The 13,743-nt window shown below is 46.5% G+C and overlaps 1 protein-coding gene across 2 annotated transcripts in view; it reads left to right on the top strand.

The window, feature by feature from the left end:
* Positions 1–3,697: 3,697 nt before the first annotated feature.
* The window catches only part of KIT (KIT proto-oncogene, receptor tyrosine kinase), an 84,396-nt gene continuing 74,350 nt past the window's right edge, over positions 3,698–13,743 (top strand). For both annotated transcript variants that reach the window (XM_059922981.1, XM_059922980.1), the window contains exon 1: positions 3,698–3,809. In XM_059922981.1, the coding sequence (XP_059778964.1) occupies positions 3,743–3,809 (67 nt within the window). In that variant the 5' untranslated portion in view covers positions 3,698–3,742. The remainder of the gene's footprint in view (positions 3,810–13,743) is intronic.

Genomic DNA, 13,743 nt, shown 5'->3' with positions numbered 1-13,743 from the left:
ATTTTTGGTATTTTCTAAATTTTCTACAATAAGCATCTTTACTTTTACAATCAGAAATATAAAAAATCTTCAAATTACAGATTTGGGCTGTGTGAGACTATACTGAACACTTTGGGTTCTCTTTGTGCAGCATCATTCCTCCTTCTCCTGTTGAGAGGACCTCGCTTTTTCTTTGAGAACACAATCCTCCACATTCCCTCGTGATGTGGATGAAGTGGGCCCCCAACCCTAGCTCCAGGGATGGGCATGTGACCCAGGCCTGGCCCATCCTCATGTTCCATCTGTTTGGCTTCAGTGACTGGTTCTAGATGGGCATGTGACCTAAACCAAATCAGTACTTCTGCAGGAGATGTTCCTGAGGGCAGAAAAGCTCTGCTTGCATTGGTACTAATGAGCTGTAAGTCTAGAGCTGCATATGAGGTCAGGGAAGCAATACAGGAAAGCATTGCTGAAGGATGGAGATGAAAAGGAATGCATGTGTGTTCACACACACACACACACACACACACACACACACCACCTTCAAGTCTGATGACTTTGAGCTCGTAGATCTAGGAAAGTCTGGGACATTATCACCCCTGGACTTTCCAGTTATCTGGGCTAATACATTTTAGGTTTCTTTGTTGCACAAACTAGTTTGCAACTTCTACAAGTTGCAGTCAAGAGTTCTCATTAATACAATTACGAAAACAATAAAAATACATAAAGTATAATCCATGAAAGGGTCCAGGGCTAATCACAAAACAGACTACAGAACTGGTCCCACACATCCCACCTGAGATATAAAACATTTCCATTATTGTAAATGTTTCTACTGGACATGATCTAAAGTATAGTTCATTCCCCTGGAAGTGCACTCATAGCACCTTCTATATGCCTCCTTTTAGTACATAGCTGGCAGGGGGTATTATTAAAAATAGCTAATAACCCTAAAGGCACAAAGACTGGAAGCTCTCTGTTGTGCCTGGCATTAAAACTTTAATTGCTGGATCTGGGGAGATTTGGGGTATCTCAAGGGAGGAGTTGGAGTGAGAGGGTACTAAGGTGTTTAGGAAAGTAGATTTTTTTCCAATCAGTACAGAAAGATTTCAATATTCTACCAACCGATATGGTCAGCCTGAGTGTGTACAGGCTGAACACGAGCCCTGTTAACAGATATTATAGTTTCTTATTTGGGTATCTGTTTTTCCTCCTGGAACAAGAATCCCTCTAGGTAGAGACTCTGTCTTACTGATTTTTGTAGCGTGTGCCTACCTAGGTGCTCATAGGTGTTTTTGAATGGTGAACATGAATGATAGTCCAGCATTGTATAATTCCCTATTCTGTTTTTTATTTTTTTTTCTGATAGACGTTTCCTGCCTAGAATTAAATTGCAATATGGTCTCTTTTCAGCCACTCTTCTGAAGACTTGTTATCCTCTCCAGTATCAGTTGATTGAAGAAGAAAATTGTAAATTTTCTCTTTCAGGCAAAATGTTGATATTTTTAACACATAGTGATTTTTTTCCCCACTACAAATGATTTTAGAAATAAATCAAGATCCTAGAAACTTATGATTGCTTTGAGTGGTAGCTTTTATCTCTGTCATTTTAAGAAGAAGATGTGGTCTGATGGCCCTGAGCACAGAGCCCTTTGAATTTCAGTTCTCCCACAGCTGTGTCACTTGAACCATTTGCTAGGACATTGGGGTGTGGGTTCCCACACTCGACTGTAAGGATTGCGGCAGGACCCACACCTGTCTATGAACAATGGTCCTCCCAGTGCCTAGCCCCTCCTTGTTCACAGTAGACACTTAGATGCTTATTGAATGAATAAATAAAAACATTTAAAGAGAGGCGACCATATATATTGATGAAGTAATGATAATTTTTAAGTGATTAGCTTTTTAAAAAAATTTTATTTAATTAATTTATCTATTTTTGGCTGCATTGGGTCTTCGTTGCTGTGCACGGGCTTCCTCTAGTTGCAGCAAGCGGAGCTACTCTTCTTGTGGTGCACAGGCTTCTCATTGTGGTGGCTTCTCTTATTGCAGAGCAGGGGCTCTAGGCACAGGTGCTTCAGTATTTGTGGCTAGTAGGCTCTAGAGCGCAGGCTCAGTAGTTGTTACTGAGCGCCCGGGCTTAGTTGCTCTGTAGCATGTGGGATTTTCCCAGGCCAGGGCTCGAACCCCTACCTCCCCTGAATTGGCAGGCGGATTCTTAACCACTGCGCCACCAGGGAAGTCAAAGTGATTAGCTTTAAAAGTCACTTTTCTTAAACCAATTTAGGTCCTATCAACATCGAACAGGTGAGCTTTCAATATTCAATAAAGGGGGTGGCAGAGAATTGGTTAATTATAAATTTTGGCTGCTCCTTTAGAGAAGAGTCTAGGTGTATCTAAATTATTCCATAGCTTTTTATTATGGGCACTTCCCATTTCTTTTCCATTCTGAAGCTTTCTGGAGAGGTGTTTACTGATTTATTAGAATGCACAGGGAAAGCTCATCATACCTGGGGTCAGTCTTATAATGACTGGGTCTCCCCTCTTTTAGCTGTGTGATCTTGGGCTACTTTTAGAATTGAAATAATATACATATCTGTTCCACGACCTCACAGGGCTGTTACGGTGAGCATGAAATAGCATTCAGCGTAAGGAGGAACTATAAAACCCTATACAGATACTGTTGTTTCCTTGGGTAAAGCACTTCCTAGGCCGTGAAACTTGGCTTAAGAGGATCATTTTACCATTGTTTTGCCTTGGTACAGGCTAGGGCAGCTAGGAGGAACACAAGAATCCCCACCCCTGTAACTGTCGTCTGATAGAGAGGCAGAGAAACCCTACAGAAGGAAAAAAAAAAAAAAAAAAAAAGGCGCCCAGAGGGCTTCTAGAACAACGACTTTGGCGCAAATGGGTTTAAAAACTCGGGCTCCCAGAGTAAACTTCTCAAGGCCCCTTCCCACCCCAAAGCCCCAGTCTCCAGAAAGGTCTCAGCAGGGGCTTGTTGGGCAGAGGCCACGCCCACCAATAGAAACCAACTGTGATCTTACAGGTTGAGGAGCAGGTGGAGAAACTGAGCATTAATAATTACCTACGCCTGGGCTCAGCTTTTTACCGCGGCGCCCGGCGCCACGCTTGGTCCCCCTCGAATAACAGGAATAGAGAAGAATGTCGGGGCCCAATCCCATCGCCCCCCGTCCCTCCGTTCCTGTGCCCCGCACCACCTCCACCACTAGTGGCGTCCAGCCTCCTCCCTCGGGAGCGTGCTCGAGGGGCGGAGGCGGACCTTTATTGTCTGGGGAGCACCTGCCAGGTGGCGGGCCGGTCCCCTGATGTGCGCGTGGTGCCCAGCTTCACAAAGCGAGCGGGCAGCGGCACTCTCGTCCGGGTACTGCCTCTGGCAGCTCTACCATATCACAGGAGAGAAGAGGTGGAGAGATGAAGGGGCTCTGGGGTCAGGAACGGGCGGCGAGGGCCGGCGTGCTCGCTCGCTACCCGCGGGCTCGGTCCCCCGGGATCAGCACGTCGAAGGAGCAGGGGTCAGACGCCGCAGCCAGGGAACAAGACCCAGGAGTGGGGGAGGGAGGGAGGGGAAGCGAGGAGGGGCGCGGAGAAGGGGCGTGGCCGGCACGCAGTGGGAGGGCGCTGGGAGGAGGGGCCGCTGCTCGGCGCTCGCAGCTCTGGGGGCCCGGCTTTGCCGCGCTCCGTGCACTTGGGCGAGAGCAGGAACGTGGAACGGAGCTCTGCTCCCAGCGCAGCCACAGCGATGAGAGGCGCTCGCGGCGCCTGGGATTTCCTCTTCGTCCTGGTGCTCCTGCTCCGCGTCCAGACAGGTGGGAGGGCGCTGCGGGCACCCGGACCGCGTCCCTCGGCTCACCCTGTGCCCCCCTAGGGCCCGAACACGTTGGGGTGTGTCGGGAGAGGTGGCTGCCGGCCCTCTGGTGCCGGGGCATTTCAGCCTCCGGGAAGATTCGGGGCGGCCCTGGGACTCTCCTGCGCCCTGCCCTGCTCACCTGCGCAGGGAGCCCCCTGTCGCTGGTGGTGGGCGCGCTGAGCTGGGGGTCTTCCGGGAATGGGGGCGGCGAGGGGGGCTTAGGCTGAGCGAGGTGAGGCTGAGGGCAGCGGGTTGCGTGCGAGTTTGGGGATGCTTTTGTGCGGAGGGTGAGCGGGCGCAGGGGCGGGCGGCGAAGGGCTTCGCACCCAGCGCGTTAATCTCCGCCGGGCGAGGCGCGACCGCTGCTTCCTTTTGTTAAAAGTTGTGCGTGTGTGACCGGCGCACCGGAGGACCGGCCGGCAGGTTCTCAGCCGCGCGGAGGGCGAAGTTGGAGGAGAGCCTTTTCTTTGCTCTGCGGCGCCTGCTTTCCAAACCGCGGCGCTCTTTGTGCCCCAGAGCAGGAGACGGACCCGCTGCGTCTTCTGCTTCAGGCGCCATCCTGGACCCGAGTCGAAGACTGCGTTGTCCCCGGGTCCTCCGTTTATGCCTTTTGCACGGGGAGCGTACCGCGTGCGGCTCTGTGGCCGCGAACCTGGAGGTGCGGCTCCGGAGACAACTTGGGTAGGGCGTGTGGAAAACAGCCGCTAGGTTGCAGACTTTTTGCTTTTGTAGATTCCGTGCCCGAGGCTCGCCCCTTTCTGCCGGGTGCCGTTTCTTTCCTGCAACGCGCCTCGGAGCGGCTGAGGGCTGCGTTTGCTGCCTGCTCCCGGGGGAGGCGGGGACGGTGCGCCGGGACACTGCGGTCCCTGACCCCAGCCGCCACCCACTCACGGCCAGAGTGCCCGGCCAGGCTGGCAGGGCTCTGCAAGCCCCTCTACACGGTGTCTGCGACCTGTAATCGCAGGTCCTTGTTTTCTTTGGGAATTTTGAGATTCGCAACACCCCCTCCCATATGATATCTCTACTGAAGGGCTGCCTGAGGTGACGGGTGGGAGATGGAGTGGAACTTTCTGCAAATCTTACTTACATATTAAAGCTGTTATGAAAATCGGTTATATCTGCGCGGGAACTGGGGTCTTCAGGTGGAGGAGGATTTGCAGGCTCCTGGAAGCCCTCAGATTCCTGCCCCTTCTCTTTTTTTCTGGGCGTCGCTGGTGCGCAAGCGAGTGCAGGTCGCCCGGCTAACCCCTGAAGCCCTGCTTTTTCCCAGGTCATTTTTTTTTTTTTGACCTTTAAGGCTAACTTGATGATGTAAGGATAGAAAGTGAGTCTGAACTGGAATTCAAGGGCTCCAAAGGAAGCATCGCTATGAACTATTGTGGGACTCTATCTACTGCTGATCAGTTTTCTCATGAAGTCTTAAAATGCAGCCTTCCCCTTCCCAGTCTTAAAAGGCATTGTGAGGGCTTTCCTGTGGGCGAAGAGAGGTAGGAGGGATCATGAATCAGTGTCCGGATTCCCGTGGTGGATTTGACTGCCTAAGCGTTCAAATTACACGTTTGGTCCTTTCCATCTTTGTGCCTTGACATTTTAATTTCAGTGAAGGGGTGTGCACTGGACCCGACGGGGACACAAGAAAGGTAGACCACACATACTATTTCCCATTTTTAAAATTAAATGAGTCAATTGCTCCCTTATTCCTCATAATTAGCCCGCTCCATCCAACAGATTTTTTTGGCAAAGGGGATTTTAAAGTCTGGCTCCTGGGGGGCAGTGTGGTGTAGTGACAAAGGCTTGTGCTGCCTTTCTGGTTCTCCTTTTCTCAGCTTCTATTGGCTGTGTGCCGTTGTGCCAGCCCCTTAAATTTGGGGGAGCCCGGGGTCCTCAACAGGGCAGCAAGGGGTCTGCACCATGAAGGATCCTTTGGGTCCCAAATTCTCCTCTTCCAGCGTTATGAGCGTAGACTCTACACTTCCTCTGAACTCTTTCCCTGAATCCTTCCTGCCTCCTTGAAATTCCACTGCCTCCTGGTCACAGCGACCGCTTGGTGGTGTCCTACTGGTCTGCCTCTGGTTAAAGCAGGGAGATGTGTGTTCCCTCCGGTCCACACATGCTCGCCTACAGTTTCCCTTTGAGGCCTAGGAGGTGCCAACTCTGCAGGACCCTCCATCATCACCACCCCCGCCCCGCCCCAGTGTTTACAACTCCTGTGCCCAGCAGGATGAACCTGCAGTGAAGAGTGAATCATACCCTCCCCTCGTTCCTGCAGGTGTGAGGCTAGAGTCATCCCCAGCAGCTGGACACATAACATTCTGAATTACCATCCTGGTGGAAATAACATGATGGTCTTATAAAAGGGAACCCAGACAATTCATTTATCCCCTTTCTGGTCTTTCCCACCCATCCACACATTTTTTTCTTAAGACTTTATAAACCATTCATGCTGTGCTATTGCAACACGTTTTCTAGGGTGCCTCCAATTTCACATTAGTGCCAGACCCAGTGCTGGGACCTTTGCCTGCAATTTCCAGTCCTCTCAACAAGCCCTGGAGGTAGTCTTGTTACCATCCCTACCATCAAAGCTGGAGAAACTGGCTGAGGATAAGCCAGTTCCCAGAATAATCAGGGGTGAAGCCTGAGATTGGCCCCATATGCCCAGCTGTATATCCAATCACATGATTCCTCAGAATCAGTTGTAAAGTGAGATTTATTTGAAACTATTCTATATCATATGCCAGGCATTGTTGGAGGTTCTGGGAATATAGGATGGCCAAGATCATTATTTTCCCAGTGTTGGTGAAAAAGACCTAGATTGCCTGTCATACGATGTCTGAGTTAGTGTTCTCAATTTGAGGGAAGTATTCATTGAAGGGGGAGTCATTCAGTGATAGCTTCCCTGGGGGGTATGTAGGCATTTGACGCTGGGTATGAGGGCTTTAGGTGTTAGCTGTCCTATTCCAGGTAGAGTCCCTCCGAAATGAAGATGCACTGTCTCTAAAATGATGGTGCAAGTTAGTTGAAATTTTTTTCCACCCCCACTGCAAAAAACTAAAAGTGGTCTTAGCATTATATACTTGTGGCGTACTTGTGAGAGAGAAAACCCCCAGTGATGGGTAACATCATTGGCTGTTTACCCTGGACGAGCACAATGAGATATAATGGCAGCTCAGCACTCAAAGCCTTTCTTTTTCCAAAACAAATGCTTATCAGAAATGTGCCAAGTTATTTTGTGGGCTTCCCTTGGAGCACGTTTACGTACAGATGTTGTTGTGATGGATTTTGCTGCTGTTGTTGACGGCCGTTAGAAGTTGCCCTTAGGATTTTGACTCATTTCCTCAAGTCTCCCCCAGCTGATTAAAGAAAGACACCAGGAAATGAGCCGCGGTGTCCTGAGCGGGAATTCTTGAAGCTGGACTGCAGTGCAGGGACCCCTCCAAGGCAGCGGTCAAGGCTGCAGCGACGTTTTCTCCAGAATGAATTTAGTTTAACAGCTGATAGGCTAGGGAAGTGCTTAATGTTGCTGCATTCACATATGGTAACTTTTTTAAAAAGGGGACTGAAGGACATTTGAAGAAATCCTAAGCATGCAAAATTTCACCTGCAGTCTCTGTAACTTGAATAGATATTTTCGTGGCTGCAAATCCAGAGTGAAGAGGGCCTACAAGGGAGTCACCAGAGGTAAAAGTTTGAATCTAGGGCGAATCCAGTGTAAATCTTTGTTGAAAGCAGAGAGGACTTGTGAGGAAGCCTAGCCTGGCAGCTCTGGTCTCTGACATTTTGGACCCGAGACAGACCATCTTTTGACTTCAGACTCTTAATTGCAAACTCATAGCCCTTGCTTGGATGTGTTTCGTTTGGCCCACATGATGCTTTTTTAGAAAACATTGGGGCAGTATTTAAAATATGGAGAATTTATATCAAGATCTAGATTTCTTTATTCTCTCAAAGAATCGAAACCTCCCCCTCTTTAGATGGGACCTCTACTCTTTCCATTGCTCTAGACAATACCACTCTATACTGCAAGTCGGGCTTTTAGGCATTTAGCCTCGGGTCCCGGTGAGCACAGGTGGGACCACGCCGGTACCTAGTGGAAGGAGCACAGGCCTAAGGAATGAAAACAGCCTTGTATTAGTCTGCTGGCTCCATGACTGACAGCTTTGTGACCTTGGAACAAATTGCTTACCCTTGCTGAGCTTCACTCTTTCATCCTAGTTTTAACTGTGTGACTTTGGGAAAGTTACTTAACCTCTCTGTGCCAGTAAATGTGTGGCTACATATAGAGTTTTTAGAATGGTACTGCCTGGCATGCTCATGGTACAAGCTCAACACATGTCAAGCTCTGTACATATTTATTATCTGTAAATTAGGAATTATTGCTGTCCCTAAAATGGGAATAATGCCTTCTCTAATATGATTACTCTAAAGATTAGAAACAGATTCTTGTAAAGATACTTGGCACAGGGTCTGGGATGGCATAGGCACCTAACAAATGAAGAATCCATGAATATGTAGAATCTGACTATTTCTCTTTATAATCCTTGCATGCAGATACCAATAGGTACTAACTTGACAGCTTTTAAAATGAAATAAACTTTAATTTTTGTCTTGAGTTTTACATAGCTTTTGACAAAACGGTTGGGAATCACTAGTGTTAAAGAGTGAACAGATCTTGGACTATTTTTTTCCCCAGGGGGGAAGAAAACCCAGAAGATTTTTTTTTTTAACATCTTTATTGGAGTATAATTGCTTTACAATGTTGTGTTAGTTTCTGCTGTATAACAAAGTGAACCAGCTATACATATACATATATCCCCCAGAAGATTTCTCCAGTGAAAACATTCATACCTTCTAATTTTTCCATTCATCTTATGCTTTAGCCTTAATGCTTACATTTTGGTTATGAAATGCGTTGGTTAGGTATTTTCCGCTGCATACCTTTCTGACAGTTAGGTTTTTAAGGCTTTTGCAAACTTTAAAGTTTAAGCTAAATTGTTATTCAGGGCATGTGGCATCAGAGTTAAGAGTTTGGGCTCTGAAGTTGACAAATTTATCCAGCTTGGCCTCTTGCCAGCTCTGTGACCTGGGACGAGATCCTTCACCTCTGCTTAAGCTTCAATTCCTCATCTTTAAAATGGGGATGATGGTATAGGCCTACTGAAAGGAGTAAATTAGATCATGCTTTGCATAGCGTCCCTTACAGGGAAAGCACGGGGACTCCACCATCAGGCTGATTTTATATTTCTTTTTCAGCGTTTGTCTCTTAGAGAAATTTGGAAATGGTTTAAAACCAGATTGTATAGAGGGGTTTCTTTTAGTATTAAGATGAAGCTTATCCATTCAATGTCTAGTTTTTTAAAAGGTTCACAGTTAGTGTTAATGCATACTTCTCTCCCTGGTTCTTTGTTTAACCTTATTCACAGGCTGTTTTCCACTAAAGGGAATACAGCTTTCTGGATAAGAGTTTAGGAGGGGAAAGTTCTGTAAATGGCCCATTTTCTCAATGAATAAGTTAGTGTAGCTCACAGAGGGTCCATGAACCCTATTGCCTTGTAAAGTGGCATTGAAAGCACCTTGAGAGGGAGGAGCTTTTCCGTGACTATATGAGGCCCTTCCCTAGCTGTGAGAGACCAAGCTGAGCTTGTCCGTTGCCCTGGGCTGGACACACAGCAGTGCTCAGGCCATACTGGTTTAACTTCTCTCCTGTTCTCCAGCACTTGTACAGAGCTTTGAACATAGTGAATGCTCAGGCAACATTTCAGATTCAGTTTAACGAAGGATGATCAATCCCTATGCCTTGGTCCTTGGGACTATACGTGTAGGCTCTGGCGGTGGGGTGGGAACAGAGTAAGAGCAGAGCCAACAATTCGAAGAGAGAATTGGTGTCGTAAGAAGTGCAAAGGGCCCAGGCAATATTTCAAAGGAGAGGAGTTTACGTCTTGGTGGGCATGTGATAGAGATCAGGGATCAGTCCATGTGGGAAATAATATTTGACATTAATTTCTAAACTTTAAAAGAGGGTAGAGTGTCTATAGTGGAGGCTTGTGCTGGAAAAAGCTCCTGAAACAGGGAGCAAGAGATGAAGATGTTATTTGAAGATTTTCAAATCTTTCAATTGGTGTTAGGACTTGGGGTAGAGAATTGGAGGCGAAGAGGCTGGAAAGGTGGATTCTGATTAGCCTCAAGTAGCATTGGAGGGGGAGGGTATATTTAGCATTGAGTTTGGTCCAGATTCTGAAAAAAACTTTGAAGTCAAGGCTGCGGTAGACTTGACCCAGTAGTGGCCCTCCCAGCTTTGCTTGCTAGTCCAGGGCTGTTCGCTCTACTATTCTGTCCTGTTAAGTACACTCCCCAACCTGCTCCAAAAACTTGGACATCCCCTTGCTGTGGGCGGCCAGAACTAAGGGAGGGGTGTGAGTGTGTGTGTGTGTTTAAATTTTAGTAAAATGCACGTAACATAAAATTTACCAGCTTGACCATTTTTTTTGGTGTACAGTTCAGTGGTGTTAATTACATTCACATTGTTGTGTAACCCATATCCAGAACACTTACATCTTGCAAAACCAAAACCCTCTACCCATGAAACACTCCCTGAGCCCCTGGCAACCATTATTCTGCTTTCTGTCTGTATGAGTTTGACACTCTAGGGACCTCATTCAGTATTTGTCTTTGTGACTGGCTTATTTCATTTAGCATACTGTCCTCAAGGTTTATCTGTGTTACAGCGCATGTCAGAATTTCCTTCCTTTTTAAGGAAGGCAGTGTATGTATATGTATATGTATGTACCGACCACATTTTTTTCTCCATTCATCCATCGATGAACACTTGTGTTGCTTGCCCCTTTGGGCTATTGTGACGAATGCTGTTATGAACATGGGTGTACAAATATCTAAGGGAGAGTTTCAGAGGGGCCTCTGTTAGGATGGTTAGGCCCACGGCTGAGAGCTATGTGTTGGTGGGGAGCTGGGCAGAGGGACCATCGGTCATACTCTTTAGATGGTTAGGTGGTCTCTGGATGAAGGAGTGAGTGCTTGCGTGTTGGGGTGCATGCTCTGGAAAGAAGGGGGAACACTTAAGAGACATGAGGAAGATAAAGGTGTCAGACTTAGTTACTTTGCTTGGCAAATTTACAGGCATCTTGGATGTGCCAGGCACTGACGAGATTGTGGGGAAGGGGAGCAGGAGCTATTGTGGGTGTGGTAACGGAGATCTGGGGGTGCCATGGAGTTCACAGAAATAAAGCCAAGAAGAGGAGCCCATTTGAAAGAGGGCATATGATGCTGGACTCCGCTATGTTTGTTTATTGATTATTTACAGGCTGCATTTACTTGACACTTAATTTCACAGACACGATGATAGGTATAAATGAAAATCTTCTTAGGGTCAGGTGCATGTAAAAAACTAAACCCCAAAGGTCACAGAACATGGCTCTATAATATTACAGTAGGATTTGGGGATTATAAAGAATTGTGTGTTGCGTACCCATCGTATAACGAAAAGTAAATTTTCATGAAAAGAAATAGGTGGCAGGAAGATAATTCTTCATTTAGTCTCTGCATTAGACTATTTTAAAAGTATGTTTATTGGTTTTCTCAGAGAACAAAATGGATGTTTTAGGCACAGAAGAGGACGTAGAGTTGATTAAAGCTTTGGGAAATAGGCCCTTTGAAGGCAACTTAAAGAATTGGATTTATTAAGCCTGGAGAAGATAAGGTAAAGGAGGGTTTAGTGAATGACAGTCTTCAAATATTTGTAGTATGTGAGTGAAGAATGGGACAAAATGAGAATAGTTTAAATTGCCCCAGAAAAAAAATGGAGGTTTTTTTTTTTTTTTTTTAGGGAATATTCTTTGATTGGAAGGGTTGGAAAAGACTTTATTGTGTTACCAGAGTTATAGGGCCTTGGCTACAGGTATGAGAAAAGCCAAAAGTAATTGTCATTCTGAAATGGTTAGGTCCTGCCCACCTCAGTTGGCTTGATGACCCTTTAAGGGCCCAGCTGAAATCTTTCTAAATAAAATAACCAGCTGTTTTTCTCTCTTCACTGCCTCGGCTGTGGACTGTTTCTCATAAATTCTGGGTAGACTCTAACAGGATCCTCACAGTTTTTGGTTATATTGAAAATAGCCAATAAAGAACCCACACCTAAAAAGGGGTTATTGATCGATCTATTGGAGTTGGGGACAGTGGATCTAACCACAGAATGAACTGTGCAGTGCACGATAGCTTAAGCTGAGTGCCAAAATAAGAAAAACAAGGAAGTTCGGGGTCTAGAGAAATCAGTAATCGACCATAATTAGCCCTAACCTAAGAATGATTGTGCTCTGTGATCACCCGACCGACTGGTGATTTTGAGACACAGCCAGCCATGCTGCATGTAGGCTGACAGATCTGTAAGGGTGAAGGAAGTCCTTTTCCCTTGATTACTCAGGGATGGACTGTTCAGTCTGGGGTTTACCCAGCACCCTCACTTCCCTTCCCACCTGTCCCTTCCCTTTGGTCATTTCGTGGTCATGGCTCAGTGGCACGTTAGATCAGCCAGTGGTCCAGCAGGGGAAGGTGGTAGAAATGAAATTGCAATTGGGCAGTCTCTGGTTGATTACATCATTTCGCTTGTCATGTCAACATGCATGATGATTTCTGAGATGTGATCCCTGCCTTCAAGGAGCCTGGGGTCTGTGGAAACATAAGTGCTTGGTGTAGATGCTAACATAGTAAGATTTGTAATAAGATTTAAATACTAGTGCTGGTCCAGAAGCCAGGACACATATTCATTTGCATTGGGTGGGAGGAATGAGCATCATTTCTTGAGTAGAATGGCTGATTCCAAGGAAGATCTGGGACCTGAGTTAAATCTTGAAGAATGGGGCAGGAATTGGTCAAGGTGTGAACAGCAGAAGTAGAGGTTTACAGTTAGCTGAAAGACTCCCATAGAAAAAAATTTCTGTGGAGACTAGCAGAAGATGAGATAGGATAATTTTTAGGGCACCTGGATTTTTCTTCAATAACTGCAGTATTTCCTGCAGTACCGTATGTGATGAGATTTTTGTATGTGTAGTCTGGTCAAGTAGGTGCTTACTCAGAGAAATAACTTTAAAAAACGGAAGAGTATAGGTCTCACTTTTGCATGATATTACATATATTGTATGCATAGTGCAAATCCAGAGTAGGTCCACGGATGTGTACTTTGAGTTGCTTTTTTTTTTTTTTTTTTAAACTTTTGGGTTTTGTTTATTTATTTATTTTTAGTTATGGCTGTGTTGGGTCTTCGTTTCTGTGCAAGGGCTTTCTCTAGTTGCAGCAAGTGGGGGCCACTCTTCATCGCGGTGCGCGGGCCTCTCATTATCGCGGCCTCTCTTGTTGCGGAGCACAGGCTCCAGACGCGCAGGCTCAGTAATTGTGGCTCACGGGCCCAGTCGCTCCGCGGCATGTGGGATCCTCCCAGACCAGGGCTCGAACCCGTGTCCCCTGCATTGGCAGGCAGATTCTCAACCACTGCGCCACCAGGGAAGCCCTGAGTTGCTTTTAAGTCCAGGGCTAATTACCCTCCCCTACCTCCTACTCCCCATCACCCCCCAGCCAAGATCACAGATTTTGTAGGCTCAACATCTGATAGTAGCAAGAGATGATCTTTGAGTCTCTGCTTCTTAACAAATTTTAAATATTTATTAAAATGATAAGTTAGGAATGTAACAGTCTGCATAAATTCACTTGTTCAACCAACCAACCAACCAACCAACCAACCAACCAACCAACCCGGCAACAAATGAAACCCCCAAGCCTGATAAGAGTCCTGACTGGCTTAGGCCATTTTGGGATTCTGCTCTAGGTTCCCTAGCCCTGCATTTAGCAGGTAATTAAAAAGGTCATGAGAGATGCTGGTCACTGCCCTTCCC

The sequence above is a fragment of the Balaenoptera ricei genome, chromosome 5 (assembly GCF_028023285.1).
Source record: "Balaenoptera ricei isolate mBalRic1 chromosome 5, mBalRic1.hap2, whole genome shotgun sequence".
Taxonomy (NCBI): Eukaryota; Metazoa; Chordata; class Mammalia; order Artiodactyla; family Balaenopteridae; genus Balaenoptera; species Balaenoptera ricei.
Note: the sequence above shows the minus strand (reverse complement) of the source record. Positions and strands in the feature narration are given on the sequence as shown.